The 27,088-nt window shown below is 38.5% G+C and overlaps 1 protein-coding gene across 16 annotated transcripts in view; it reads left to right on the top strand.

Moving 5' to 3' along the window:
* The window catches only part of PPP2R2C (protein phosphatase 2 regulatory subunit Bgamma), a 148,495-nt gene that overhangs the window by 62,197 nt on the left and 59,210 nt on the right, over positions 1–27,088 (top strand). For 4 of the 16 annotated variants that reach the window (XM_085547374.1, XM_085547376.1, XM_085547373.1 and 1 more), the window contains one exon: positions 13,768–13,921. The exons of 5 other annotated variants lie outside the window; for them this stretch is intronic. In XM_085547374.1, coding sequence (XP_085403500.1) covers positions 13,909–13,921 — 13 coding nt within the window. In that variant the 5' untranslated portion in view covers positions 13,768–13,908. Of the gene's footprint in view, positions 1–5,302; positions 7,049–7,718; positions 7,869–11,468; positions 11,630–13,487; positions 13,623–13,767; positions 13,922–27,088 lie in introns of those variants that run through there. 7 more of the 16 variants (XM_085547370.1, XM_085547371.1, XM_085547372.1 and 4 more) reach the window with 6 other exon arrangements.

The raw sequence follows: 27,088 nt of genomic DNA, 5'->3' as shown, positions 1-27,088 counted from the left end.
CCCATACTTTCTGATCTCTTTTCTAATTGCTAAGTGGCATGCCATTTTTTTTAAGCTATCTGAAAGTAGATTTTAGTTCCATATCCACCCATTAACAAGTAGATATAAAGTACAGTGTAGGTCAGTCCCTCCTGTGCCTCTCAGGGACCAAAACAGATGTCATTTAGTCATCTTTTAGTAGGTATCTTTCAAATGCAGCCATTTGAGTTCTGGGTCTTCCTCTGTGCATCACCTGGCTTGGAAGAAATGCTTAATAGATGGAGAACGTTTGACAGAAGTACTGCTGAAAATACTTGTCTTTCTTCTGTGTCAATTAGCTGTGGTAATAGCTGTGAGGATTCAGAATTAATGGGTGATTAAAAAAACCCAACAAAACGAAACTTTTAACATGAAAGAGGATTTGTACTAAGGAGTTATCAACCGTGGTAACACAACAGGAGAAGCCTTTGCTCCATGAATAAAAATTTCCATCAACTTGCATTCTGCAGCTATTTAACTGAATGGATTGTTGAGCTCTGCCATAAGGCACGATCACATCTACATCATTTGTGTTATTGGTGGTGTGCTAGCACTGAGGGTCACTCGGCACAGCTGGTTCTGTAAACACATGAGAAGGAGCTGGTTTGTGCCTGGAGCAATGTTTCTGTTAAGGAGCAGACAACAGGCAATGTGTAGCTGTAGTAAAGTAGGGGGAACATGGGGTTGTGTTGAGGGCTGGTCAGCAGAGGCAGCAGCAGCTGGAAGAGGAACCCAGCTGCCAGGGATCTTTACTCAATGTTAATTCATTTATTGCTGCACCCTGAGGAACACCATTTGTCTTAGCTAACCCTGGAGTTGAAGTTAGACCTAGCAGATATTCCAAGTCTATGGAAATGTTCTTCATGTTGAAAGCATTTCACACTGCCCTTAATCACAATTTTCTGGCAAGTATCAATGAAACATAATCCAGACACTGTAATAACTGTATTCGGATATAGACAAGGTATGAGTACTGCTGTGGAGCTGAATAAAATTATATTGGGAATGTGAGTTGCTTTAGTTAACTTTTAATCCATTTTTCACCTATTATTAAATGTAAAAATAATAAGAGAATTACAAGTAGTGCCATAAATCAATGCATGTCCTGAACTGCAGTGCAAATCATTTTTATGAGAGCAAGCCCTTGTATTTATAATAAATCAAATTCTTTATCTTTTGAGCTTCCTGATTAAGGTAATTAGTCATTTATGTTGATACAGAGCCATCAGTGAATACTTTGCTTTATTTCACAAGTATTGAATCTTAAATAAGTTTGAAAAGGTCATTGGTTATAATTAGCTGCATTGTAATGTAAATTTGTTGTTTTGTTGGTGGGGAAATAGCTTCTTCTGACCTAGATTAATATGCTGAGCAATTCTCCTTCTGGAATTAGAACAAACTGTCTTTTAAGTAAGGTAGTGTCAGTAGCTAAGATGTCTTTGGAAACTGAGTATGGAAGAAGTTAATTTTTGGACTCTGAGATAAACACTAATATGAAATGCTAGGGACACTTGGATAGGGCTCCCTGTGCCAGCATCCCCCCTTCTGAGACTGCAGTGTTAGCTCCTTCCTCTTCCCATAGCAGCTTGGGAGAGGTCTGGTTAATGCCATTTGCAAAGTCTTTGGTAACTTGGGAACTGCACGAGCTGTCTACCTGTAAAACACTGCTGTTGGCTGAGAGATTCTCTTTGGGATGTAGTTCTTACCAACACATACTTTCCATCATTCCCACTGGTGAGGCAGTGTTGAGTTTTGGTTCCCTCACTACAAGAGTACACTGAGGCCCTGGAGTGTGTCTTGAGAAGGATAGCAAAGCTGTTGAAGTGGTAAAGGATCTAGAGCTCAAGTCTTATGGGGAGCAGCTGAGGGAACCTGGGTTGTTCAATCTGAAGAAAAGGAGCCTCAGGGGTGACCTTATAACTTTCCACGACTCCCTGAAAGGAGATTGTGGCAACGTGGGGGTTTGCCTCTTCTCACAGGTAACAGTGATAGAGCATGAGGTAATGGCTTTAAGTTGTGCCATGGGTGGTTCATGTTGGGTATTAGGAAAATTTCTTCTCAGGAGTAGTGAGGTATTAGAACAGGATGCTCAGGCAGGTGGTGAGGTCTCCATCTCTGGAGATGGTCGAGGGACATGTAAATGTGGCACCAAGGGACATGGTTTAGTGGGTGTGGTGGGGATGGTTTAATGGTTGGACTGGATGATCTCAGTGATCTTTTACAATGCTATGGAATAAAGCCACATTTTACAGACAAAAGATCATACCAATGGGGAGAAGTTTAAAAAGTCTCCAGAGTTGTTTTTATGGATGTGAAATGGGGTAGCCTATTCTGATTGGCTGATGAGCCAAGTCATTTCATTTTAAGATGAATTTATCTTCTGGTGGCATTGTGGCTCTATCAATAATGGCTGAAGTTTTCATTATATTTGAAGAAAGATTGATATTATTTTTTAAATTTTCTATGTCAAACTCCAAGGATAATTATGAAAGTGAAATTCTTTCATTTCTTATTAGATTACATGCTTTACTTAGAGTTAAAATAAGGGAAACTTTCCATCAGTTCCTTTGGACACCTGCTGTGCAAGCTAATAGTGCCCTGCTTAATCTTAAAAAGCAGCGTCAGTCACATTCACATTTGAATTCCTGTGTAGAAGCAAGAGGACAATTAAGGGAGCAAAATTAGCTAAACTAGTGCTAGTTTGTACTAATACATTTCAAAAGCAGCTGCCTGGATAAAGTCTGCAGTCAAACAAATAAGTCAAGTTGTGTTTTTGAATATCTACTGATTTGTTTTCAGAAGGTGAGTGCTGTTAATATTGAAAAATACTTTAGTCTGTGTTCCTGTGGGTAAGTGCTATTAAAGTCAAGCTTGTTTTAGTAATGCTTATGAAGAAACAAGTAATAACAGTGTATGAAAATTTGAGAGGTTCCTCTTAGGAAGAAGAGGGGTTGTGACTAAGGGCAGGTAAATGTGAGCACCCGCATCATTATTATTGGTTTTTCTCTATTGTGAGTGATGAAGCGCTGAGCAATTTCACAAGGAAGCTTAAATATGCATTAGAGGAAGCCTTTACATCTTCTAAGACAAAGAAAGTGGGTTATTTTTCAGAGAATATTGTTCTTAGGAAAGAAACAGCACCAGGCAACATGAAATCCTCCACAAAGATGAACATTGTCACTTGAAAAGAAAATAGGTACTCACGTCTGTTCACCACCTGGGTATTAATGCAGCCAATTACTGTATCCTGCCTTTCAGACATTATTATGTTACAGCAAGAAAAGAGCCAATATTGTATTTTATATGACCTTTCTAATGCTGTATATACACATATAGATTCGTGTTATTTGTCTCTTTGATTTGCCAAATGTTTCTTATTTCTGGCTCAAGGCATTTATTTATTGCAAGGCTTCAAGCTGCGGTAAACAAGGTCATAGATTAAGAATTGATTTCCACAGTTGCTCTAGCATACAAACTAAATTTCTCTTGGTTGGTTATAAAAACCACAGCTGGGCATAAATTCATATTTTCAGCATTGTATTGAAATTAATGTTAAAGCAAATTAAAAAAATACTCTAAGTATGTATTGCATGCTTAATTTAGGGTTTCAGCTAAAGCTTAAGGAAAGCAAATTGTTTTTACACTGCAAGGTTCTAAATGAAACCATGTTATTACTGATCTGAAGCTTTGTTTTACTTGTTGTTGCTTTGTCTGCTTTTTGTTGACAGGTTATCTGTGCAGCTTTTGGCCAATTGTTGCGATCAATAAGTTGATCAGTTCTTTGTTTTTTCTATATGTTCAAGGAGATGTTGCTGGTTATGATAAGAGTGGAATATAATTTCTGTTCTTTCAAATTAGATGATCCTGCTATAAAGAGAAAGATCCTACTGTTTTGTTATCTTTTGCTTCATCTTTCCTTCCCCACCCTTCCCTCCCCCCATTTTAAGGTGTACTTTGTGATAGTAGAGTGATGCTGTGTACCATGATTGATTCATGTAATTGTCAAAGATGTTTAACTCCTCTATGAATCGCTGATGCAATACAGTTTCCTAGTAACTATAAAATAAAAATTAAAGTACAGAAATTGGCTCCTTAGACATAGCTTTAAAGAAAAGCTTTTGTTACATAATCCCATGCCCCTGCCCATCATGGTTCAGTTAGTTCAGTTGAGTGACCTGAAGTCACGATAAGTAATGTGTGTTTTCAGGTTGTAGTCACCTTCCTCAGGTGGCTTTGTGAACATTACCTTGGCCTCCACTGTTCCTATAAATGTCAAAGTTATTGTACCCGCCAATAGCAAAGATAAGAAAAATGAAATGTGCAGAAATAATTTTCTTCAGGCTTAGACTTCACTTTCTTCAATTTAGATGGGTGCTTTGGAGGACTGAAGTTGTGGAATTTATCTGTTGGTGCTGATTCCTATTCCCTCCCTGAGCTGTGATTTGTAAGATTAGAATGTATGGATCTCCTTTCATGGCTATATCTGTTTTGTTAGCACTTCATCTCATTTTACAGAATTTTTATCTGGAGCTTAATTGAAGGTATCCTAAATGAATATCTTGTCAGCATTTAAAAATGCATGTCTATAGGGAAATTCACTTTGACTTCTTAGGATTTCCATATGGAGATATCTCCAGAAATGCAACTTTGTGGTGAAATGAGGTAAATCAATTCAATCCAGACTTTCTCTGAATAATAAAACAGTCTTACTGGTAGCCCTGTTAGATGGAATTATGATTATCAAGTCTGGTAGTCAGGAAGGTTTCTTGTTAGGGTATGGCTGCAGGACTAACTGAAGTGTGGCTATTCCTGACTGAATAAAAGATTTCCAACCATTTCTGAAATGTAGGTTGCTTTTTTTGAAAAGCCCTTAAATATGTATAAAGAACCTTGGACTGAATCATTAACTTTGAATAAATTCCTATGACAAATGAGGGAAATGAAGAGAAAGCACAAATAGCTTGTTGAGCAAGACTCCTTGTGCATGGCTGGCTCCCTGCAGAGGCACAGGACTAGGACAGATGCATGTCTGATATGTCATTGCAGATCCACCTGAGGGTAGGCTTTGAAGGAGCAGAACCTTTTCAGAAGGAGATCTTTCTTTGGCCTCCTCTCTGCTCTTGTAATAGTTCAGATTATCAGGTGTTTTTTTTCCCTCTCTCCTTTTTCTCTCCAGTAAAACTAGATGAACAAATCTGCTGATTTACTTTTGTGCTTTGATGGGGTTGGTATAAGAACATAACAATGCTAGAAATCTACTGTTTTCTGACTCCTTTCGGATTTTTCTTGCTAATATCTGTATCCCTAGTGCCTTGCAAAGTCACTCTCTGCATTCACCTAATTCTCATGTTCTCTGTATTCTCCACGTAGAATCATCAGTGATGCCCAATGCAAAGTAATGAAAAAGGGTCTTTGCAACAAACAGTAAAGTTTGGTGAGCAGAGAGGAGGAGCATTCTCTCCGTCTGTGCCCTCTGCAATAGGAAGAGAGAAAGAAATGGAGGTGGGTGAGGGGAGATGAATGCTTTCCTGTACAGACTACCTGAAAACACTCAGTGATTTCTAGATGGAAGTTGGCAGTGCACATCTGGGCCAAGTCTTGTCTAGCCAAAGCCTAGAAGTTGGGTTTATGAAGAAATCTGTTATGAATAACGCAGTTTGAAGTAGTCTGCCCGCAGTAAGTGACTGGGACTGTGTCACTATCAGAGGTGTGTGTTATTGTGCTGACTTTTTACTTTAAGTCCATTTGGTATCTCAGCTCTTGATGCAAAATCTGGGGAACTGAAGGATCTTCTGACTTTAATCAGAGAGCTAAGCTTACAAAGTTTGCTGAAGGTTTAAATTGTGTAGATATAAATATTGTCATCATAATTAGAGTTTTGTTTTTTTTTTGAGATACATTTTGTGCTTTTTCAAATATTATCAAAAAATACATATCCTGCAGTGTATGTATCTGTTCCTGGGGATTCATTCCCTCACACCTGTAGCTGGAGGGAATAACAAGCTCACTGCAGAAAGACCAAATGGCCATAGTCATTTACATTTGATTGGGCATTTTCAGACTCAGACAGGTCAAAATGAGCAGAGATCAACACTGTTTGTGTGGCTGAGGATTCTTCCAGTCTGCGGGATTTCGTGGCAATTACACGAATAGCACCTGTGATTTCTGTGCATTTCCCTGTGCAGTGCTGCTCTGCAAAAGGCAATGAAAAAAAACATGCAAAAGTTATGTAAGTAGTGTCCTGCTGAGGCTCTTCTCAGTTCTCCTTGTTTGTGTTGTTCCTTCTGCAACTTCTCAAATAACTGACAAAGACTTCAAATTAAAGAAGTTAAGTAAATACAGAGTGTGTTGATATTTACTCTACACTTACGGGTTGTGATAAAGACATGTAGTCTTCATTCTGTTCATTACTGTGATGCAAAATGAGACACCTCATCAGCGTTTCCCAAGGACACGTTCTTGTTTATAGATGAACAAAGACATGTATAGATGAACAAAGTCTGATGTTTTTGTTTTCAAGAGCAAGAATTACATTTGTTTATGTTCCTATGAGTGTTGTAGATCAGCGTTTGGAATGTACATATCTCAGGTGTGAATATTCAGCCAGAGCTTGACACATTGTTCCAGTTATTTGTTTGTTAAGTATTTTTGTATTGCTAGAAACATGTGGATTCTTTTTACCAGCTGAAATATTTGCAGAGGATACTTCATCAATCAGCATTATTGTGGATCCATTCTCAGCCTTAGCAAAGTGCAGTAGCATAACATCTGAAAAACGTAACTTGATTCAAAACAACACCGTGAATCACTGCTGCGACTTTGAGGAGAGACACCAGCAGCATAAGATGATTGCCCTACAGGTTTCACTCCATGAAGTCTGCTCAGTGTTTTGCAGTGCCATGCATCTTCTGTTCCATGGCATACACCTGCACTGGCTCAATCAGCAGAAAATAGACCAAAACATGCAGATGCTGAGAGAAATGCTTGAAGAAGTTGAAGAAATAGAGGTCATCTGATGCGAAGCTTCCAGGTATGCCCTTCTTTTTATCAACAAAATTATATAGTTCTTGAACGACTCATTTTCTATTAGTGGATATCTGAATACAGATTTGTTTATAATATTTACTGCTTTCTTGTTGATGGAGGTTGAAGAATGGAGATGAACAAAATAATACAGACTATGGGCTCAGTTCAGAGGAAAGAGTACTGCTCCCTTAATTGTCTTACTCTTAAATGCACAATACACAATGTTATTCTTCCATTGTCGACACTCATCTTTACACTCTTCTTCTCCTTCATCTGCAAATGAAGTCCATTCCAAGCACCTTCAGGCTGTGCTGCTGTTTGTAACCTGTATATTATTTAGTCTCATTATGGTGCCAGAGAAGAGCTAGTCCTGTAGACAGGTAGTATATTCCTTCATTTTGCCCACTTCTAGTTGTGTCAAGCCATATGAGAAGCAGCATGTGTCTGTGCTGAGGCTTTCACCTCAGTGTGCTTCTGGAATTTGGGCTGATGCAAATACTCTATATGGGTTAGAGGGTTTATAGTATTTTGTTATAAGGTCCTCAGATATTGGACTTGGAACTGACTGACAAACGGTTTTGAAACATTGGGGGCTTAAGGGAGAAATGAAATGACTGCTCCTTTGTATAGCTGAAGTGGATCAATGGCTTTGTTTTTATGTTTTTGTTTGAAAGGTATCTCTTGCTGGCTTCAGAGTGGGTGGATTCAGCTTACTTCTGGATCCTCAGCAAGTCACCTGTGAGAGATCTTGTTTTCTGCTGGGTCTACAGACAGCATGGAAGTGGAGAGCATCTATGAGGTTGATTCTGGAGATGGATTTGGAGGTAAGGGTGCCCGTCACTTCCATTTTCATCCCAGATGGCTGGTTGCAGGGGAGCCTTTATGACTATGGACCACGGAAACCACAAAAAGCAAATATAATAAAGATGTCTACAGTTCTTTGATTGTACTGTGTTCCTTTACAAGCAGTGAATAAAAGTGATTTTGAAAACAACGGTCTCCTAGAGGAAGTGGCACATCTGGATTCTGCATGTACAAAGCATTGCTGTTTGGAGCCTGAGATCTTCCAAACGTGATGCAAACCCTAAGAAATTACAATAAAATTAAAAGCATGTAGCTCTTCCTCTATTTTTGTTTCTTTTTTCTTTTCTCACCTGCTGAGCAGCTCTATCATACATGCCATCTGTCTTGTTAATTATTTTAGCTGGACTGTTGAAAGCTACATGAAATGGCACTGATTTTCTTCTATACATATCCACTAACTGCACAACTGTCTTTGGTCAAATGTGTTGAATTCACTGTTGTGATTTATCACTTTAATAAAAGGGAAAGCAGAGTTCATATTACATACTTCTTCAGTCATGCTGATGCTTGTGAACACTAGGGAATTCTGTCAGTTTTTAGAACGATGATATACCTTTGTGCTACTGCTTTTTCCCACCAGTTTTTTAAATTGCTCATTTTATAAAGCTTCTTCTGAGACTAACTGAGCAAACAAGGTGTGGCGCACCTTCAACTGCCTATGGTGAACTCACTTTTAAACTCAGAAGTCTAAATATTGCTGGGAGGAATCGTGTTCCTTCCGAATGAAAGAAAGGTTAGAACATGAATCATAGAACCATAGAATTACTCAGGTTGGAAAAGATCTCAAAGATCGTCAGGTCCAACCACAGCCATAGTACCCTAATAACAGCCCTCTGCTAAATCTTAAACATGGTACAAATAGAAGAGTTGGTGTGCTGTACATCTGTTGATGACTTGGGTATTTTCTTGTGGTGATCACTGTGACAAGACAGGTGTTTTTTAAGTAGATTGTTCTGAGCTTCTGCTGAGACACTCCCTTAGATGTTTAGTATTTCTTTAAGACTTTTCTTGGGCCCTAGCTGTATCAGCAATATTATGTAGTGAAGGTGCAAGTTATCCTGCCTTAGCTCTGAGTTTTCCTTCATATTAATGCGTTGCCTCCAGCTGTTCATCAAGCAGCAGCATCAGTGCAAATATGTACACGTGAAATTTAGTTTTTTTTAACAGAAATCTCGGTAGTTCTATGAATTAGATATTTTATCATAATAACTATTATTACAAGAACAGTACCAGTATTTATGTTTTAGTGATGCCCTTCTGCTGTGTGGGTGAAGGGTAACAGCAGCATCCTCTCCTTCTTTCTGACCATTTGTCTTATCCTCTGCCAGAGTTTTTGAAACACTGCAACTGGAGCCATTGTCTGACCATTAGTGATTAGGGTGCTTTTTCACTTCGTATCCTGTCTCAGGAACTAATTTCCTGGCCTTATCATTATGTCCTTCACTGAATCTCTGCTGCAGTACTGTATCTTTGTCATTTCTTTCATGCCACTTTGTGCATGGAAAAATTCTTTCAGAGCTAAGGTCAAAGAAAAGAAAATGTATCCCAGCCCTCTTTTAGACTGACCTTTGCTGTTACAATAATTTATTGTCCTTGATCTATGTTGTCTAATTTGTATAGGCAAGACTGAGTGTGTGTGTGTGTGTGTGTGTGTGTGTACACATGATGAACAAATGTACTTCTTGCTTTGTTAATTCATACGTCTGTTCTCTGATGGAAGTGTTTCCTGTGACTGTTTCCTGTCAGGCTGCCTGAATTTGAGGGTCAAAGGTTCTTACGAATTTTTTGGCCTTTTTCTGTCAGAGACAAATAAATCAGTAGGTTAAAAATCCTCTAATGGTCTTTATTTCATTGGTAGTATTTTCAGATTCAGGAAGGTCAAGGCCCCTCCCCTAGCTTTAATACATACAAGGGTTTGGATTTTCCTGGTTGTGGGTGGCTGATAGCACTCTTTAATATCAATGGGAGCTCACCAGGAATGTTGCCTGTGGAAGTCAAGTAACTTGATTTGATGCTGTAGAGTTATGTACTTCACTAAGATGTCTCTGGTTTAAAAGCAGTGTAGGTAGCTGTGCTGTAGGTCTTGTATTTGGTCCTCTTCACTTGGTATATTACTTCATGGTAGGTTTTGAATTCCTTTTCAGTTGATGCACAGAGAACAATGGAGCTGTTTTCTCTTGGCCTACAAAGCCTAAACGCAGTGAACTTTATCTGCCTCAAAGAAGGTTGTGCTTTCCTGAAGCAGAAGGCCTCCTGCCATTTTTCCTTGAGCAATATTCTGCTTCCTATATTTTTCTTGTAAACCCGATGCAGATTTTACAGGCTGTTGTCATTAAATGATTGCTTTTATTATTACTTGGCTACTTTGATGTGTTCCTAAAAGCAGCCACTAAAATGGACAATGTAGAGTTAAGCATATTTTGAGACGTTTCTTCAGAAACTTGTAATCTTTTTCAATATTGAGTGATAAGATTATTAATTAAAACTAAAGGTCATCATCTATTATTGCTCTGTTTCCATGACTTGATTTTTCAATCTTTAATCCTATTTGTTTTGGCAAAGAGTCTGCACTGGGTGGATCTATATGTTGAATCAATACCATAGCACACATTTTTCCTTGTTTGCTGTATTTAATGAGAATCTGAAGATTTGCTGCTGCCCTTTGCAGTTGCAAGGTATGAATGGGGAAAGATTAGGGAGAGGTTAAATGACTTGTGTTGTTCTGTTGCGCTGCTGATGTTACATCAGGTCTGCTCTTAGCCTGGTGTTTTCACTTGTAGCTCTTGTTGAAGTACAGAATCCTTCCTGCATGCTAGCAAGGTTGTAAGTCAGTTGCTATGGTATTCAGCATTTTATGTAGCCAATCGGCTTGCTTTTGTGGTGATTCAGCCCAGAATAAGAAATCGGTCACACAGACCAGAGCCGTAATCAAAAGAACAGCTATTGTTGGCGTGAAAATCTACAGAGGTTGGGAAAATATGAGTTTTCAGAAAATACTGATAACAGTCAGTGTTTATGGTGTTTTTTCTACTATATAACTAAATGTTAATGATAGCTGTCGTGACAGTAATTTTTCAGGATTATGATAAAAATTGAATCTATGGACTAATTTTTGCATCTTGTTTTATCACTCTAAAAGGTTTTGGTAATTCACAGCTAAAAATTACCAAGTATTTTTATCTTGTGGCCATTTTTGATTCCACTGCAGCACATAGTACTCAAATATCTCATTTTGTTACAAAATGGTAGCATGCTTCTGGCATCCTGTTACTTGCTGGTGGTAGATTACTGGGTTCTCCTTGCTTGTCTTATCAGAAAATTCTGGAACGTTGCAGTGTAGTATAGAATGGCTTTGAGTGTCATAATGGAGCTGACATGTTAGCGCAGTCATCCAGGGTCATAAGGAAGACAGGTTACTTGGAGAGGGGTAACATTCCGGTAGGTACTATCCAAAAAGGGACAACAGGTGCCTGTGGACCTAAGTCCTTTTATAGGCTTTTAAGAAACACTTGTAGGTAGGTTTGTTCTCTTCCCAACTCTGTCCACAATTGTATCTGTAGGACAAACAGAATGTACCAATGCCTTTAAAGAAAACTTCATCACTCTGAAGATGTGCCTATACCACAAATACATCTTCTTCGTTCCAATGTAGAAATGACTAGAAATGCTTGCAGAGGAGAATGCTACCTACCAAAGGCCATCAGATATCTAATCACAACAGGTATGTGGAAGCACATATTTGAATTTGTAAATAGCTTTACAAAAAAAAAGTAATAATTTATTCTAGGAATTCTTTTTATGTACTCTGTATTAGCACAATATCCTAGCCCAGTGGATAGCAGATTCTCCTAAGCCATGAGGGCTTTTGTTTTCTTCTCTAAACCCACTGACAGTGGGACATGCTGACAGTGAGCACTGACACCTCTGCTCTCACTGAGTAGGAAGAGAGTTGTCAGGGGTTTGGTTATGAAAGTAGATGAATGTTGAAGTTGAATCTTGGAGAGGTTTTAAATGATGCTCCCAGTAAATGATTAGGTGAGGTCTCCCAGTGGTGGCAAAATGGTATAGAGATGAATGAATTTATTTGTTACTCAAATCACTGCAGTCACTGATTGTATTAAAAAAGAATGAGCATCTAAATTTCTTAAGCCAGAATGTGTACAAGAGTGCTCAAAGTCTTGAAAGTATTTTCTGCATGGGCCACTGCGTTTATATACTATTGCAAAAAATTCTATGCAAGATATTAATTTCAGTAGTTTTTGGTTCCTCATCTTAATTGCAGATATATTCCTACTTTCACTTACGAATTGCCCTTTACTAATAATTGCCTTTGTCTACTTGCCACTCAGCTTTTGCAAGGTGAATTGTAGGGAATGGGATTTCAATTAGAAAAGCCCTGTCTTTTTAAGGAAAGGGCAATGGGAGAGTTGGGAAGTGGATTTAAATTCAGCTACAAAAACGATACTCTGTGCTGATCTGGTGCTCAGAGACTTGGCTTGCTTCATTTGATGCTTTATTTTACCTTTCTCAGGCTATTCACTGCATACAGTGATTCTTTTCAGGCTGTTATATATACCAATCCTCTGCCAGTGTTAATTATCATAGCCCCACTGCTTTTGGAAATTATGATGGAGTTATGATAGTCTGCATGCCAATAAGACTTGCTTCATTTTTACCACAGTAATTCTACGTGCTTGATTTGCATTCACTAGTTACTAAAAGTGCCGCTTTTAATAGCAGAAATGTAAGTAGAAGAAAAACTCTGCCATGTGTAGGATGTGTGCAGACACACCCCTGAGTGACTAATGTGAGTGGATCGCTGCTTTCTGGACTAAATTCACATAATGACAAATACCTTCATGAAAAGGTATTATCAGCAACTCATCTTTCTGAATTTCAAAGATATACAAATGTAAATGTACGCATGTGTAAATAAGCATTGAAATCATCCTGCCGTGTGTAACAATTTTTTTTTCCCCTATTCAGAACTTGCATCTATTTGCCTTTCGATATATCTTCAGAAAAGAAAGGCTTTGGAAGAAAATTGAAAGAAACAAATCAAAATGGAAAATATATTTCCACAAGGTTCCAAGAAATTATTCATTTTGATGCTATACAGACTCAGGATGAGGGACTGATTGCTTGGACTTCTCTGGTTTGAGTGTTAATAAAATGGGTTCCTTAACTTCATCTCCTTTTGTTCTGATGACAGACATACTGTTTGCTTCTATGAAATAGAGCGTTTTATTTTTAATGCTTGTGTGATTTGTTATTCCATACCACTTTTTCAGTTTTCATTAAGAAGATCCTACCTTTCAATGAAAGAGAAGGGGCACCTGTTCTCTAGATCCTGTAGACTGATGTTCCGAGGTCCATTTCAAATTCTGAGTGAATCAGTTCATTTCTTCTTAAAACTCTGCTTCAGCAAGCATTCTGTTGAATGGTTTCTGATGGTGTGTGAATTGATGAATCTGAGCCAAATCCCTTCAGTGGCTGTACAAAGGGCTTCCAGTTACTTAGATCAGCAGTGAACTATGGTACCTGTCTGGTAATTCAAGAAATAATTCTTACCTCCTTAGGATAAAGAGTTTCAGACAGGAAAATCACTCAAGTGTCTGCAAATCACACAGGAGGAAGTGAGCAGAAGAGCTGGAGAGATCTGGCCTGAAGCTTTTGATTTACACTCTTAGAAGTTGGGAGAGTCCATTGAGAAGGTATTTTTCTTTTATTGAAAGAGATTGAGAGAACAAGGTGCTTTCTTGCTTACGGGGGTCTACAGTTTTGTTCCTGCTTGAAAAATTAACCTTAGATGAGGAAAAATTTCACCTTTTTTTTGTCTTGAATTTCTTTGTTTTTTAGGGAAAGCTATAAGGAAGCTTGTGCGCAAGGCGACTGGTGGCATCTAGAATCCTCAGATTTCCTTGACTGAATCCAACTGCTTTTAGCCCTAAATATAGTAGACAAGCTGCACTGCTTGCACTGATAAATTTTATCTTCCAAATGATAGACCAAGGTACAGTCACATATACTCACCATTTTTTGATCTTGTTTCACTCTTAATTCTGTTGCTTTTTTGGATAGTTATAACAGTATGGTTTGTCCCCATTGCTGTGGACTGTCTTTTTATCACCTGCATCCTGCTAAAAGTATTCTCAAAAAATCCAGCCAAACAACAACAATAACAATTAAATGAGATTCTAGCTTGGCTCTGGCATTTGATCCTGCCAGCTGCAAGTTTGCATCTTGGTGGTCAACTTACCCACTCCTGTGGTTTATCAGCTTGTCTCCAGAGGCAGGTAGACATCAGGACTGCTGGCAGGACAACCTTTTATGGTTTTACTATATGTGGAAAAAACTGAAAGAACAAAACCAAACATCAACTCCTTTATTTATTTATTTATTTTTCCTTTTTTTGCCATATATTTGCATTTACTTTGTTTACTCAGCAATTGTAAAAGGAAAGCAGACTGTGTTCTAACAGAGCTTTAGCTTTTGACTGTAAGGTAACAATTCTTACCAGAAGAAATAATGGATCACTGTTATGTTAAGTGACAGTTGATCATTAGGTTTTTTACATCTGCTTTGGTATCACAGATAGCTGTGGGAATGAGTGAGCAGACTCAGTGCCAGCTGGCCTGTGTTCTGAGTCTAGAGATTCTCTTTGCATTTATTTTATGTAGGGGTACCTTCTGTCTCTTACCTGTGTCTCTTTTAAACTATAGAGGAGGCAATTTTATTATCACAGCTCACTACCTGTTTCATGATGTTTTTTGAAGCGTTATTTCATGTGTTAAAGGATTTGTTTCCTCTGATGTTCCTGTGGGTACCTACTTGAATATTTTGCTCTGCTTGGATAGTCCATGAGATCCAAAAATTAAGTCTGATTTTGTAAAAATAGTTTCATCTGAGCATGACACTGATTGAATATTAATCCAGTTGCACAAAGACTGTTAAAATTTTGATCATATTGTATGGATATTGAATTGGAAAACTTCAAAGCTGACAGCTTTTGGCTACAGGTGAATGGGAGGAAGCGTCCTTATTGTTTCTTCTGCATGTTGAGCTGCAGCTGTTCCTGCCTCTACCTTCAAATGTTGAGCTTTGTCTTTATGTTGGCGTGGTACCTAGATACTAAATCTCTCGGTGGTTTCTCCCTAGTGCAGAAAGCACTTGTGAGAGCGGCTGGATCTGGGGTGGTTGCTTATAAGCTGGGTTGGCTGGCATGTGTGACCTCTTGTGAACATTCATATCTTTGCTAAGGGAAATGCTACAGCAATCCCATTCTGATCATATGGAGCATGACCGCAGTAAGGAAGACTATAGGTCACGCAGAAAAAATCTGCTAGTTGCATGCAGCTTTCAAGCTGCTACATGAAATCTGTTATCCGTTGTTTGGGAAAAATGATATTAGATAAGTATGAATGCCACTGGGGTTCAGGCTTGCAGAGCTGGTCTGCAGATGGTTATCCTTCTGAAAAGAATTCTGTTCAAATACATGTTCCTGCTGAGAGGATAGTGAAAAGGTCCCATCATTCTCCTGTTTAATTAATACAATGCAGCAAATAATTGAAGTATATGTCTGCCATTTCGATCAATAGCAGTAGATTGAACCTTTGGCATACAGATAATAGGTAATTTTTTCTCTGTTATTAGTGGAGCCAGAAGATAAGGTTGCTGAGTTATGATAGAATCTCTGATGACATTCAGCTGGCCTGTAGTGGTCAGTGTCAAATCCTTCCTGTCCTTCTCCATCCCTAGTGTTCCATGATAAGTCTCTCTGTCTATTGTGTACCTTTCTATTCAGCAGCTGGCAGGTCAAAGCACTTGGGTATGGTAAAGTCATTTTCTTTGTTCAAGGAAATTCTGGTGTTATTTAATGCTGGTTTTAGGTTATCAAAAGTATTACGCTCCTCTATTTGCAGTCTGTGGGAAATATCTGCCAAAAGAACTGAACAGGAAAGACCTTGTGAGAGATTTCTCATTCCCAATGTGAACACCACATGGGGAATATCTGGGAGCTGGCAAAGGAAATTAGAGCTAATCATAGGCTTTGGCTTAAAGTACTGCTGCTTAACGCCTGCCATGAGAAGAGGGAATGGGCCAGGCTGCATGCATCGTACTGCATGCTGCAGTAAGAAAAGGGCTGTTGTGGGATGACAGATTTCTGGTACTGTAGTTCTATAACAGTGGTAATAGATTGAAGATATGATTTTTAAATCCTGCTAATAAATGGAAGGGATTTAATGATTACAGAATTCAGAAATACCAGGGACATTGAAAATGTGAAATGTAAAACATATGCTGAAGGGAAGTAAGCAAATATTAGGGAAAGGTGGACATTTGCACATGTGTTTTGTTAGCTGCTTTTGTGTTTTTTGTGTATAATCGTAAGTGAGCTCCAGCTCCTCAGCACAAAGGGCTGATGATAAGCATCATTAGAAGAAAGTAACAGAGGATACAGATTTGAATAGTTCAGTGAAAGAAATCTAAAAGCTGGTTTTGCAGAGAACTGGTTGTGCTAATCTATCAAACAGACAGTAAAGAGAGACCGTGCTGCATAAAGAGGTAAACAGCAAAGAAAGTTTAGGGTAGAGTGATGCAGAGAATAACAGAAAGTTATTTTCCATTTTCAACTATTGAAGAGATTTTATGGAGATAAAAAAATTGCTAACACGATCAAGCATGAAATACAGAAAATAGGTCTGATCTGCAGAAGGGCAGTCCATGTAACCAAAGGTCTCTAACAAAAGGACCAAATGGGTTTGTTGAATTGATGAGATGATGCTATGTGGACAATGAGGCAACAAACCAGGAATGGCAGAGCTTTAAATCCTGTTGAAATGAACAGCTGGAGCATGAATTTGGCACAGTAAAGGGTTTCAAAATGAGGTTTCAGTTCTTCTCAACAATGGGCAGGGAAGAGGGCTGTTGTTATTCTATTTTGTTCCATCCGAGAACTGTATATAATACAGTATTGTGTGGCATTTGCTTTTGTAGTGGTTCATTTTATCTCACTGCATTGCCATCTCATAATACAGGAAACGTGGTCAGCAGCCAAAGTGATGCTTCCTCAGCAGCAGCATACTGATCTGAACTTTTATGTACACTCAGCACTGCAACTCCATTGACCGTGTGCTCACAGTGCTGCTATTTAATGCTGCTGTAGCTGCTTCTGACAAGTTGATGTACTGGCACATCAGGAGCCTCTATTGGTACATCATAGGGAGACAGGATGATCGGTAACTGTGTGCCCTTGCAGTGCAGTGGTTATAAATACACTTCATGAGGAGATCACTTCTTAGTCTTCAAGAGATGTTTGCACTTTTCTGTTACTGAGATGGTGCTAATGTGACCTTTCTGATAATGCATAAATAAAGATAACAAAACCCTGATGTGCTGTCACTTGCCTCTGGGTTGATTATGCAGTGTTCTGGTTTTTTTTTTTTTGTTTGTTTTGTCATTAACATGTGCAAGTTTAATAACTAACAGACTTACACACCTATGTGTTGTCCTTTTTCCCTTCCCTTCCCTTCCCTTCCCTTCCCTTCCCTTCCCTTCCCTTCCCTTCCCTTCCCTTCCCTTCCCTTCCCTTCCCTTCCCTTCCCTTCCCTTCCCTTCCCTTCCCTTCCCTTCCCTTCCCTTCCCTTCCCTTCCCTTCCCCTCCTCTTCCTCTCCACTCCCTTACCATCTTTATGTAACTTTTAATGTAAATTAGTAACCATGTAAGCTCACTACATCCAGTTCTGCTTTTGTGTTTAACATGCATTTTCAATAATGTTTTATGCTGCTTCTTCTCTGGTTAAAGTAAATTAGGATGTTGCCATGCTACTCAGTAGAACTGTGGACCCTAAGGGCAGCAGATTACAAAGTGGTGGAGTTAATTCACATTGTTTTCTGTAGCAATTAATTACAACTTCAACACAAAACCCTTTAACACAAACTTACCTTTTAATTGTAAAGTAACCCAAATCCCAGGTTAAAGAGTGGGTCACTGTTTGCTAAGTCTTTGAGCCATAGTGCAGTCTATAGTGGTTGTATTTGTAGTTGCTGTCTACAATGCCCCTTATTTTCCTAGCACATTGGGTTGCATTCCCCTAACAATAGTTGCTTCCATAGAGCACAAGATGGGTCCCCTTGCAGCATCTTCTGCAGACTTATTTGTGCTGGACCAATATTTGCTGAAAGCTCACAGTTCTTGGGGTGGTCACACTGAAGTCAAGCTGTTAGAACTTTCAGAATGTGGAAGAACAGAGAAAGAAAACAAAAATGGTGGAGTAGTTAGAAGACTATCATTGCACTGAGCATTGTATCTGTTTACTGCTTTCCTGTTGCTACAGTTGCAATGCAAGGAAAACTCAAATGATGTTTTTAAGTACTATATGTCTTTTTCTTCCTTTCTTATCAATTGTTTAATTCTTAATCACTTGCAATAACATATTCAGCTATCTAGTCTGCTGGATAATACTTAGCTAATCTGTTTCTCTACAACAGAAAGCAAAATCTAAACGTCTTCAGATGCAGATAGCACAGTTGTGTTGCTCACAGGATTATTTAGCATTTGTTTCCTGTTGATACAACCAATAATATATTGGATTTTAATCCAGCTTGGAGAAAACCATCCAATAAACAAATGCTTTATCTAGGAAAATGTGCACCATATTTAATAGCTTGGCAAACTGCTGTTGTGAAATGTTTTTATCTAAACTTTAATAGCCATGGACCTCTTAAGGAAGCAGACAGGAGGCATGGAAAGAAAAGACTTCTGTAGAGACATAGTTTGATTAAAATATTTTGGTAAAGAATCCTTAATTATTTTAAAGAAAGCCACAGTGGGGTCATTTCTCCTGTGCAGATAAGAAACTGGGAAGTTTTCATATTGCATTCAAATGTGTGATGTGAAATGAATTAGTTATTAGCTGTATCTCCTTGGGACATACGCACTATAAATGGGTTTTCCAAGTCTATTACTTTATTTTGCTCTGTACTGTCTTGTTAAATTGCAAACCAGAATAAGAATGTCTCCAGTCCATTGAACACTGTAGCCATGAATATGATACAGATGTGGCTGCTTCAGATTGAGGTCTGTTTTTGTGGTGCACAAGGAAATGGAGGATTCGGTGTCCCCTGATTTTTAGAGTGCCAGGAAAAACAAAATACCTGTGGTTTCTATCACCTGTAATTGCTGTACAGAAGAAGTGTGGGGGGGGGGGGGGGGGGGTGATCTAGGTTGAATAATTTAATAAGATCTATAATACCGTCAGAAAGTGGTTCCACAGTGCTGCACTTGAACCATATTCCTACCAATCACTCCCCATAACAGCATAACAGTCCAGAGCAATGGCATTGTCATCTGTTGTGCTCCATGTCCCTGCTCTCCTGGCAGTATGTCACTTTCTGGCATCACAGTATTTCTTCTAGTATCTGTTACACTGAGGTTTAAGTGACCACCAGGCTGCTGGGGTCCAAAAGCTGAGTGAATATCTATAGTGAATGCTGGCCCTTGAGCAATTAGCATCAGTTCAGGGGGGCAGGTGAGTGTCATTAGCTACTCCTCTCTTTATATTATGGCACAAAACGTGCTCATTTGGTTCCATCAATAAATTGTGTGAAACAAAATGCTTTGCATCAACTGCAAATTTTCTACGGGCGTGAGAAATAGTAAAAAAAACAGGTTTATAATGCTTTAAACATTTTCATGGTGTGTTTTAATTTGCTTGAGTGATCTCGCATGGTGCCTTGAAGGGTTGTATTATAAACAGAATTATTATTATCCTTTTAGCCAAACTGACATTGACATCGGTTGGGATTCTGTTGCGAACTGAATAGCGTAGCACCAGTGAAGTAAGAAGACAGATTTGGTACCTTCTGTTTAAGTTGTCAGGGTTGGCTGAATTCTCGTTTAATTCAAAATCCTGTTTTATAGCCTCTATTACACAGTGTCCTGCCCCCTCCTGCAATTCTCTGGTCTGGGGTGACAATGTAACCATAAATGCAATTGCTTTATATAGTTTCTTTTTCTTTTCCTGTTCTATTCTATGTGGTTTTGATTTTGTTCTGTTCAAAGTAATAACAGAAAGTAATGTGCAGGCAGATCGTTCTGCTTCTCTTTGCTTGTAATGCAAGTCCTCAGGACTGGACCAAAAAAACGCCAATTCAATTTTAAAATGCAAATAGACTTCTCATCTCCCATGGCTGGCAAACTTTCTCTTTTATCCCCCAGCCAACTTCTCTCCAGTCCACTGGTTCTCCCTCTCTGTGTCATGCTTTCTAACTTCTGCAGATTAATTTTTTATGAGAGATGCTACTGGAATGGCTTTGGAGATTCACATAAATTATCTCTATAGCTTTCCCTCACTCTGTTGTTGTGCAAGATTTAGTAATGTTTCTCCAGCGCTGCATAAATTCTCTAAGCTAATATTGAATGTTTTTTCTAATTTGTGCATTAAGTAATTTCAACTTGGGTTGTTCTTTGTTTTTTTGGTTTTTTTCAGTGAAGAAAAATGTTAAATATATTATGTGAACTTTAGTAGAGGAGGGAGGTGAAAAAAGTCTGCTACTTCTGTTGTGTTGTACACAGCTATTAAAGCTCTGCAAAGTGAACTGAGCAGAGCTCTGCCTGCCAAGAGCTGCTCTGACTGCTCCTGTGCCATCGAAGTGGCCCTCTGAGTTGCAGTTCTGATTCTTAGTTCCCTCATGCTTCAGCAGCAGCAGTTTCTGCTGCCCATCAATAGCAGAAAATGGTGAAACAAGGCTTTGCTGTTTCCCTGCCTCGCTTTGTTTCCACCCAGAGCAGAACAGACAGGGCAGCATTTTCACTTTTTCACTAGATACTAGATGGAGTCTGAGCAGGAGTTTATACCCACATAGGAAGAAATGACAAACGAGCGGCTGTTTTTGGTGTTTGTGTCACTCTTCAAAGTTAGCAGGAAAGCACCGTTTGTAATGTACAAAGCTTTGCCTGCAAAACTAAGGTGTGACTGCTGTCTATTTTGTTCTGCATCCTCTCATATCTTAATATCTAGGTAGAATCTCCCAAATTATTTTCATGGTTAACGCTCTTCTAGCAAACCTGGGAAGCTTTTATTTTTGTGAATAAATTGATTCTGCTTTGTTGCAATTTTTTTTTAAAAACAGGTTCAATCTTATATTTGGATTAGCTGACGTAAGGCCAGATTTGCCATCTAAGAGTCTTATAATTTGCTTTTGACACAACAGAGGGAATAAAACCAAGCATTTGTTTCTTTACTAAATGTAGCTCCAAAGCATCGCAGTTTATGTAAGGGTTTTCCAACACTTATGATTGGTAGGTAGTGCGTGCATAGGTATGAAGGTTAATTAAATCAAGTGGTGAAGTTTGTAGAACAGGGAATGCTTCATTAAGCCCTGTGTGAATTAACTTGTACAATCTGTTCACAATACCCCAAGTGCCATTCACTGAGACAGTGTAATTACAGCTTACACACATTTTCATTAGTTTGTGTTTCTTCTGCTGTGGTTGACATGTATGTTGTCTTCACTGAAACCTTGGGTTAGAGGAGGGACTGCTCACTGGTGGGCATCTGAGCATACTGACATTCAGCAAATCATTTCTCCTTTGGGTTCTAAAATGTCTTATCCCAGATGTAATTAAGCTTGTAATTCATCAGCTGACACATTTCTTTTTTTCTGATTCCAGGCCTAGCTGCAGACTTGTGAAATAGCTTTTTTTTTAATGTAACATTCATGCATCTTTATCAAAGCAAGATGCCACAATAACCTAAAGCTGCAATATTTTAGACATCTCTCTCTTTAATGGCTGTGAAATTTGGGCAACTGTAGTATCTAGGTGCAGAGACATGAAGGCTTCAGTAAAAATTTAACCGTATAGATTCCCAAGGGTTTCTTTTAACAACTTACAAAGTGTGAATGCTCTTAGACTGAAGTGTTGTCACCAATTCAGGCAAATTTGCATCTGTCTTGATGTATGTTTAGTTGATTCCCGGAGAAGGATGGTTAAAGATTCAGTTGTGATCCCTGAAAACCAGACCAGATGGATGCACAAAAATCCTGTGAAGTTATGTGCACATGTTTAGTATTGCCCTTCAGATAAGTCCCATGGGCGTATTCAGGTGAGAGAAGTTAAAGATGAGAAAGCACTTGAAGGTTCAATTCTGTAGACAGAAAGCAGTATTAATGAGGATAATAAAAAACATAGTGAGGGGGAATGAACAATGAACTTTATTGCAGATCTTGTCTGTAAATTATTTCTTTATATTAAAAAAAAACCCACCACCTCTCTGGGCAATCTCTGCCATTGCAGGGTTCCATGATTCTCTGATTTTTGGTGAGTTTTAGTTTTGTAAGAGCTATTCTGGTAGGAAAGTTGACAATAAAACATTTGAAATTATATGTGGATTTAAGTCAGCTCTTACCAACATGTGAAGTGTTACACAGACGTGGGCTGATGGAACTTCAGTGCAGTATCTGAGAAAACCATTATAAATCATCATTCCAGGAGTAGTACGTTTTGGGGCAGAACTCCCGGCCATTGAGCACATCATAAAGAATTACAGGGAAGCAGATGAGGGAATGCAAATATCATCCATTTGCACCAAGTCCAGAAGCGGGTCTTGGTGCTGCTACAGAGAACAGATTGCATAGCAGGCACACTATGCAGTGAAAAACATCTAGCGTGACAGCTTGGGGTTTAGGCATGGTGTTCTGTAGATTCGTGTGTTCATGCTGGGAACACTATTAGCTACACAATGACACATAGTAGCTTTATATTAAAAAAACCACATATACATATATATATTTAAATTTTTGGCCTTTGAAATAATGGGCTATGCTGATTGAAGCTGTATTCTGCTTAGATCAGTACAGCATACCTCACTACTAAGAGAGTTAACTGTGTCTTATCAAAATAAAAGGCCTGGTGTTATTTATTCATATCAGTGACACAAGAACGTGTGATGCCTTATAGGTGATTAAAATGAACATGCCACCAGAATCTCACTATTTAGACAGGGCACAGCAAGAGGTGACAAGAAAGGCATATAAGACAGGAAGCATGAGGATTGCAGTTGCAAAAGCTCATGAAAATTCTTTCATATTGCCATAAATGCTTCTACTTATTCCTCACGTATGTTTCCTCACTGCATGCTGCCTATGTGTCTTGCTGGTTATTTGATTTTCGGTTTTGCTAACATATTCTACTCATAGACTGTGGTCATGATTTGTTTCCCTTGAAGTCCATGAAAGGAACTCCTAGCAATTTAAACAGTGTTGGAGCAACCTCACTAAGACTGGTAGGATGCAGTAGGGGAGAAGTTATAACCTTCTTTTAAAAGGAAATGCTTTTTAGAATGAATAATCACTGTGTAAATCATGTTGCTGAAGTAGTATGTGTAATATTATGTACAAATATAGCACGTTTCATCTTGACATCCCAAATACAGAGTTAAGAAGTTTGCTATTCTGAAATTGTCTCAGTTCATACAACTCTGGTGATAATTAGTGCAGTGGTGGATAAGTGCATAAATGCATGCATCTCTCGTGAACCTTTTGACCTCCTTGTGTCAGCAATGTACTGATTCTTCCCCCAGTATTAAGTCTCTAGCTGGTTCGCTCTTATCCTAATGTTTTTGCTGTGCCCTTTGTAGCAGTATTTCCATTTCTTCAGAGTTTATGTGTAATGTTTCATTATTCTAAAGGGTTCCCTACAGCTTGACGTGAATTCAAATGTTTTTATCCTTTAGATGAATGTGCTATTCTTTGACAGGATATAGAGCAAAGGGACAGCGTTGATATTTTTGAGTAGCAGATGGTTCCCCTTTCTATCAAGATACCTTTGGTTTCTGTTGAATGGATCTGGGGAGATCTCTTAACTGTTCAGATATGTAGATATGCAGATAGGCCAGTCATGAGAACTGCAGTAATATCTGGCTCACTTTAAAATACTTATAGAATCTTATTAATTTGTATCTTTTATGTCCCAGGTTCTTAAAATATATATATATAACAGCTTATTTTTTTTATGATGGGTGCATAAGAAGCACCAAACAAATGAAAACATTAAGTGCCATCAAAGGAAAACAGATGTGTAATGAAGCGTAATGAAATTTATTCACCTGTTTATGTGAGTGCTGCACATGGATTCAACTATTTAATAAACAGCTTGCCCATGTGTTGCCAGGTAGTGGATTAAATCCTAACAAGTCAGCTTAAGTAGAGCTGTGTTCATGAGTGTGACACTCGGTCTATTCACACCTTTGCAACTGGGTAAAAATGTCAAAAAGATGCATTTTTGCTGTACAAGTACCTCAATTCCTTTTGACATTATTTTCTAGTAGCTCATTTTATATGCATATCTTTCTTTTATGTTATCATCATGACGGTATTAATTTGGATGTGCAAATTAGCTCTTCATGATGTTGTCATGTCAGCATCTGGATTCAGGTTGTGCTGTTTCATAAGTACCGCATCCTATTGCGTTTCATCAGCGTCCTCCTTTCTTAATCTAATTATTCACAAGGAACCTTGGGGATTGTGCTAATGGGTATCTGAAGCTATAAAGAGTAATGAAAGTGGTTGTGTTACTGCTTTGCAATTAAATGTATATAGAAGACCATTCGTATAATTAAATTCAGAATTCTTACCACTCTTTTCCTCCTTTATAGTACGTTAATTATTTCCTTTAAGTCAAAAGGAATGCTAATGGAGTTTCAGAGCTTTTTACTAGAGTTGTGTTGTTTATAGGCAAACATTCACACTGGCTATTATTTTTAAAGGCATTCTGCAATTAAACAGCCAGTTGTGTGAATTGATTGTTATGAATTTTTCATGGTATTTTTGTGGAAGGGTGGAGGAAGTTGCTCGCTGATGGAGGACTGGAACTGCTGGGCAACAGAGGGGGTTGCTATGTGCTTTCTGCCTAGTTTATATCTGCTGGTTGGATCGGGTGCAGTATGTATTATGCTGTGGCAGTAATGGGTATCGGCAGTCACTGCAATTTATAAGTTGAGCATGACCTTTGGTCTGGGCTCAGTTTTCTGTCTTTGTTCGTTTGCATTAAGTGTTTTGATGAATGAGAATGAAGTATTTAGATCAAGTAGTCAATATGTTTTATGCTGATAATTCCATATTAATAAGTGCTGATGGTTAGCGTCTGTAAGGTCTATTGGTAATCTGACTGAAATCAATGGCAGTTTTGCCTCATTTACTTCAATGGGAACAAGAATGAGTCTTTAACCAGCAGAAAATTATGAACACCAGTCTCTGCTCATGTGTCATTCAACATGAACGAAAGTTTTTATGGTGCTGTCAGGCTGAAAAAAATCCTTTTCTTTCCTGATAACAAAGCTGTATTTAGCTGAGGTAATCCCCAGGTAGCCTGTTAGAGGTGTTCCAGCTTTGTTATTTCCAACAATAGGGAATATGGCCACTTGCTGGTTCTAGTTATTTAAGTAGTTGCTACTGCTCAGAATAGCATCTGAGACTGCTGTGCTGCTGAAATTCAGCTGCAGACAGCCTGCGTTAGCCCAGTTACGTTGAGTTTTGTGTGAAATTCAGACTTTTATTTTAATGCTATGGAGTACATACATTGTTGAGTTCCCTTTTCCAGAACACCAGTGACAGCTGTGATGATTCATAGCAATGAAGGGTCTGGGGATTGTAGAAGAATTCTCCACCTTTGATTAAGCAAAGATGGTGGAGGTCTCATCCTTTGTTCTGGGCTGCTTTCCATTTCTTAACCATAAAAATCACTGTCTTTTCAGAACTGGCCATCTGCATAGTAGCCTGCTTCAAAACGGAGTAGTGGCTTCATAATATAATTTTTCAGGGATGTCCTCTTAGTCTTCTCTGCAGGTACCCAGCAGGAGAAATGAGCTGTGAAGTTTGAATGGGAATTTACTAGGTCCAAGTCCTGTCTGACCACATGGCAGAATGTCAGAGGGGAAGTGTCAGCTTCTCTCTAATCATCACTAGAAAGGCAAAAGGGGTGAAGAACGAGGGGGAAAGTGCACAGAAAGCATGATCTCTCAGCTGGATTTTCAGCTTGCTTAGGGCATTAAAGGTCAAAGCCAACATTTAGGTTGGTGCCTCCTTAATTACCAGGAGGCAGTCTTTAGAAAGCAAGAATAGAATGATTTTCACTTGACTCAGCAAGCAAGATTCTGCAGTCCACATTGGCTTGCATTAGAAAATAAAGAACACAACAGCATGTTGGTAGTTCTTTACTCTGCCCTTAGAAAGGCAAATAAGTTTTGCTTCCAAGAGAAGATCTTGTATCTGTCTTATTGTCTTTGCAAAATACTCATGGTCATACTGTCTGTGTGCAGTCTGGCTAACGCTGTCAGATTTGATACCATGATTACGGATCTTGATTCAGTGCCTTGCATGTTTTCTAGCTGTTTATTATACTGGTTTCCCTTGTTTAAAGGGTAAAATCCTTAATCGTCTGTGCTAATATGTTAAATACTGACCAACTGAAATGACATTTTTCTTGCCTACTGCATGATTTTTTTCCTCTTCCTGTTAGTTTTGCATGCTAGTGTTTTTTTTCTATGTAAACATGAAAATACTTGTCTAGAACAACTTAGAAACAATAAAATATCTGATTTTGTGTTCCTGCCTCATCTGGGCATATCTTACTAATTCACTTAATTAGTGGTCAGTGAAAAGTAAATCTGGATACTAGCATTAAAACTTCAGTAAGGAAAGCCTGTGGTTAGTCAATGCTTTGTTAGGCCTGGCTTCTAATATTACTCTTCTCTTCTTACACATCATGTAAAAAAAAGCATACACAAAAAACCACCAGCATTATTTTAATGCTCCTTAGGTTAAACTTGGTGCAAATCAGATATGAGAAGTTTTGCTGTCTTTTTTTTGTTGCTGCTGTCACACACAGAATCAAATCAGTTTCTGTCTTTCTTTTTAAGCCAATTTCCACACAGAAGTTCAAATCCCTTAGATCAAAAATATGCTCATTTAGAAAGATTATAATTGATTTTTTTGGCCCTATTTTCAATACTTTGCACTGTAAATGACATCCCAGTGGAATATAATCATCATACAGATGTTTGAAATCTCCTTCCTGCAGAGTATGGTAATTGAAGTCTATAAAGCGTCATCAGACTGCACGTTGTTTCTAATTAGTACAAGGCAGTTTCTCTTAGCTATGTATAGTATTCTGGCCTCT

The sequence above is a fragment of the Coturnix japonica genome, chromosome 4 (assembly GCF_054131305.1).
Source record: "Coturnix japonica strain WE chromosome 4, WE-NBRP24, whole genome shotgun sequence".
In the NCBI taxonomy this organism is placed as follows: domain Eukaryota; kingdom Metazoa; phylum Chordata; class Aves; order Galliformes; family Phasianidae; genus Coturnix; species Coturnix japonica.
Note: the sequence above shows the minus strand (reverse complement) of the source record. Positions and strands in the feature narration are given on the sequence as shown.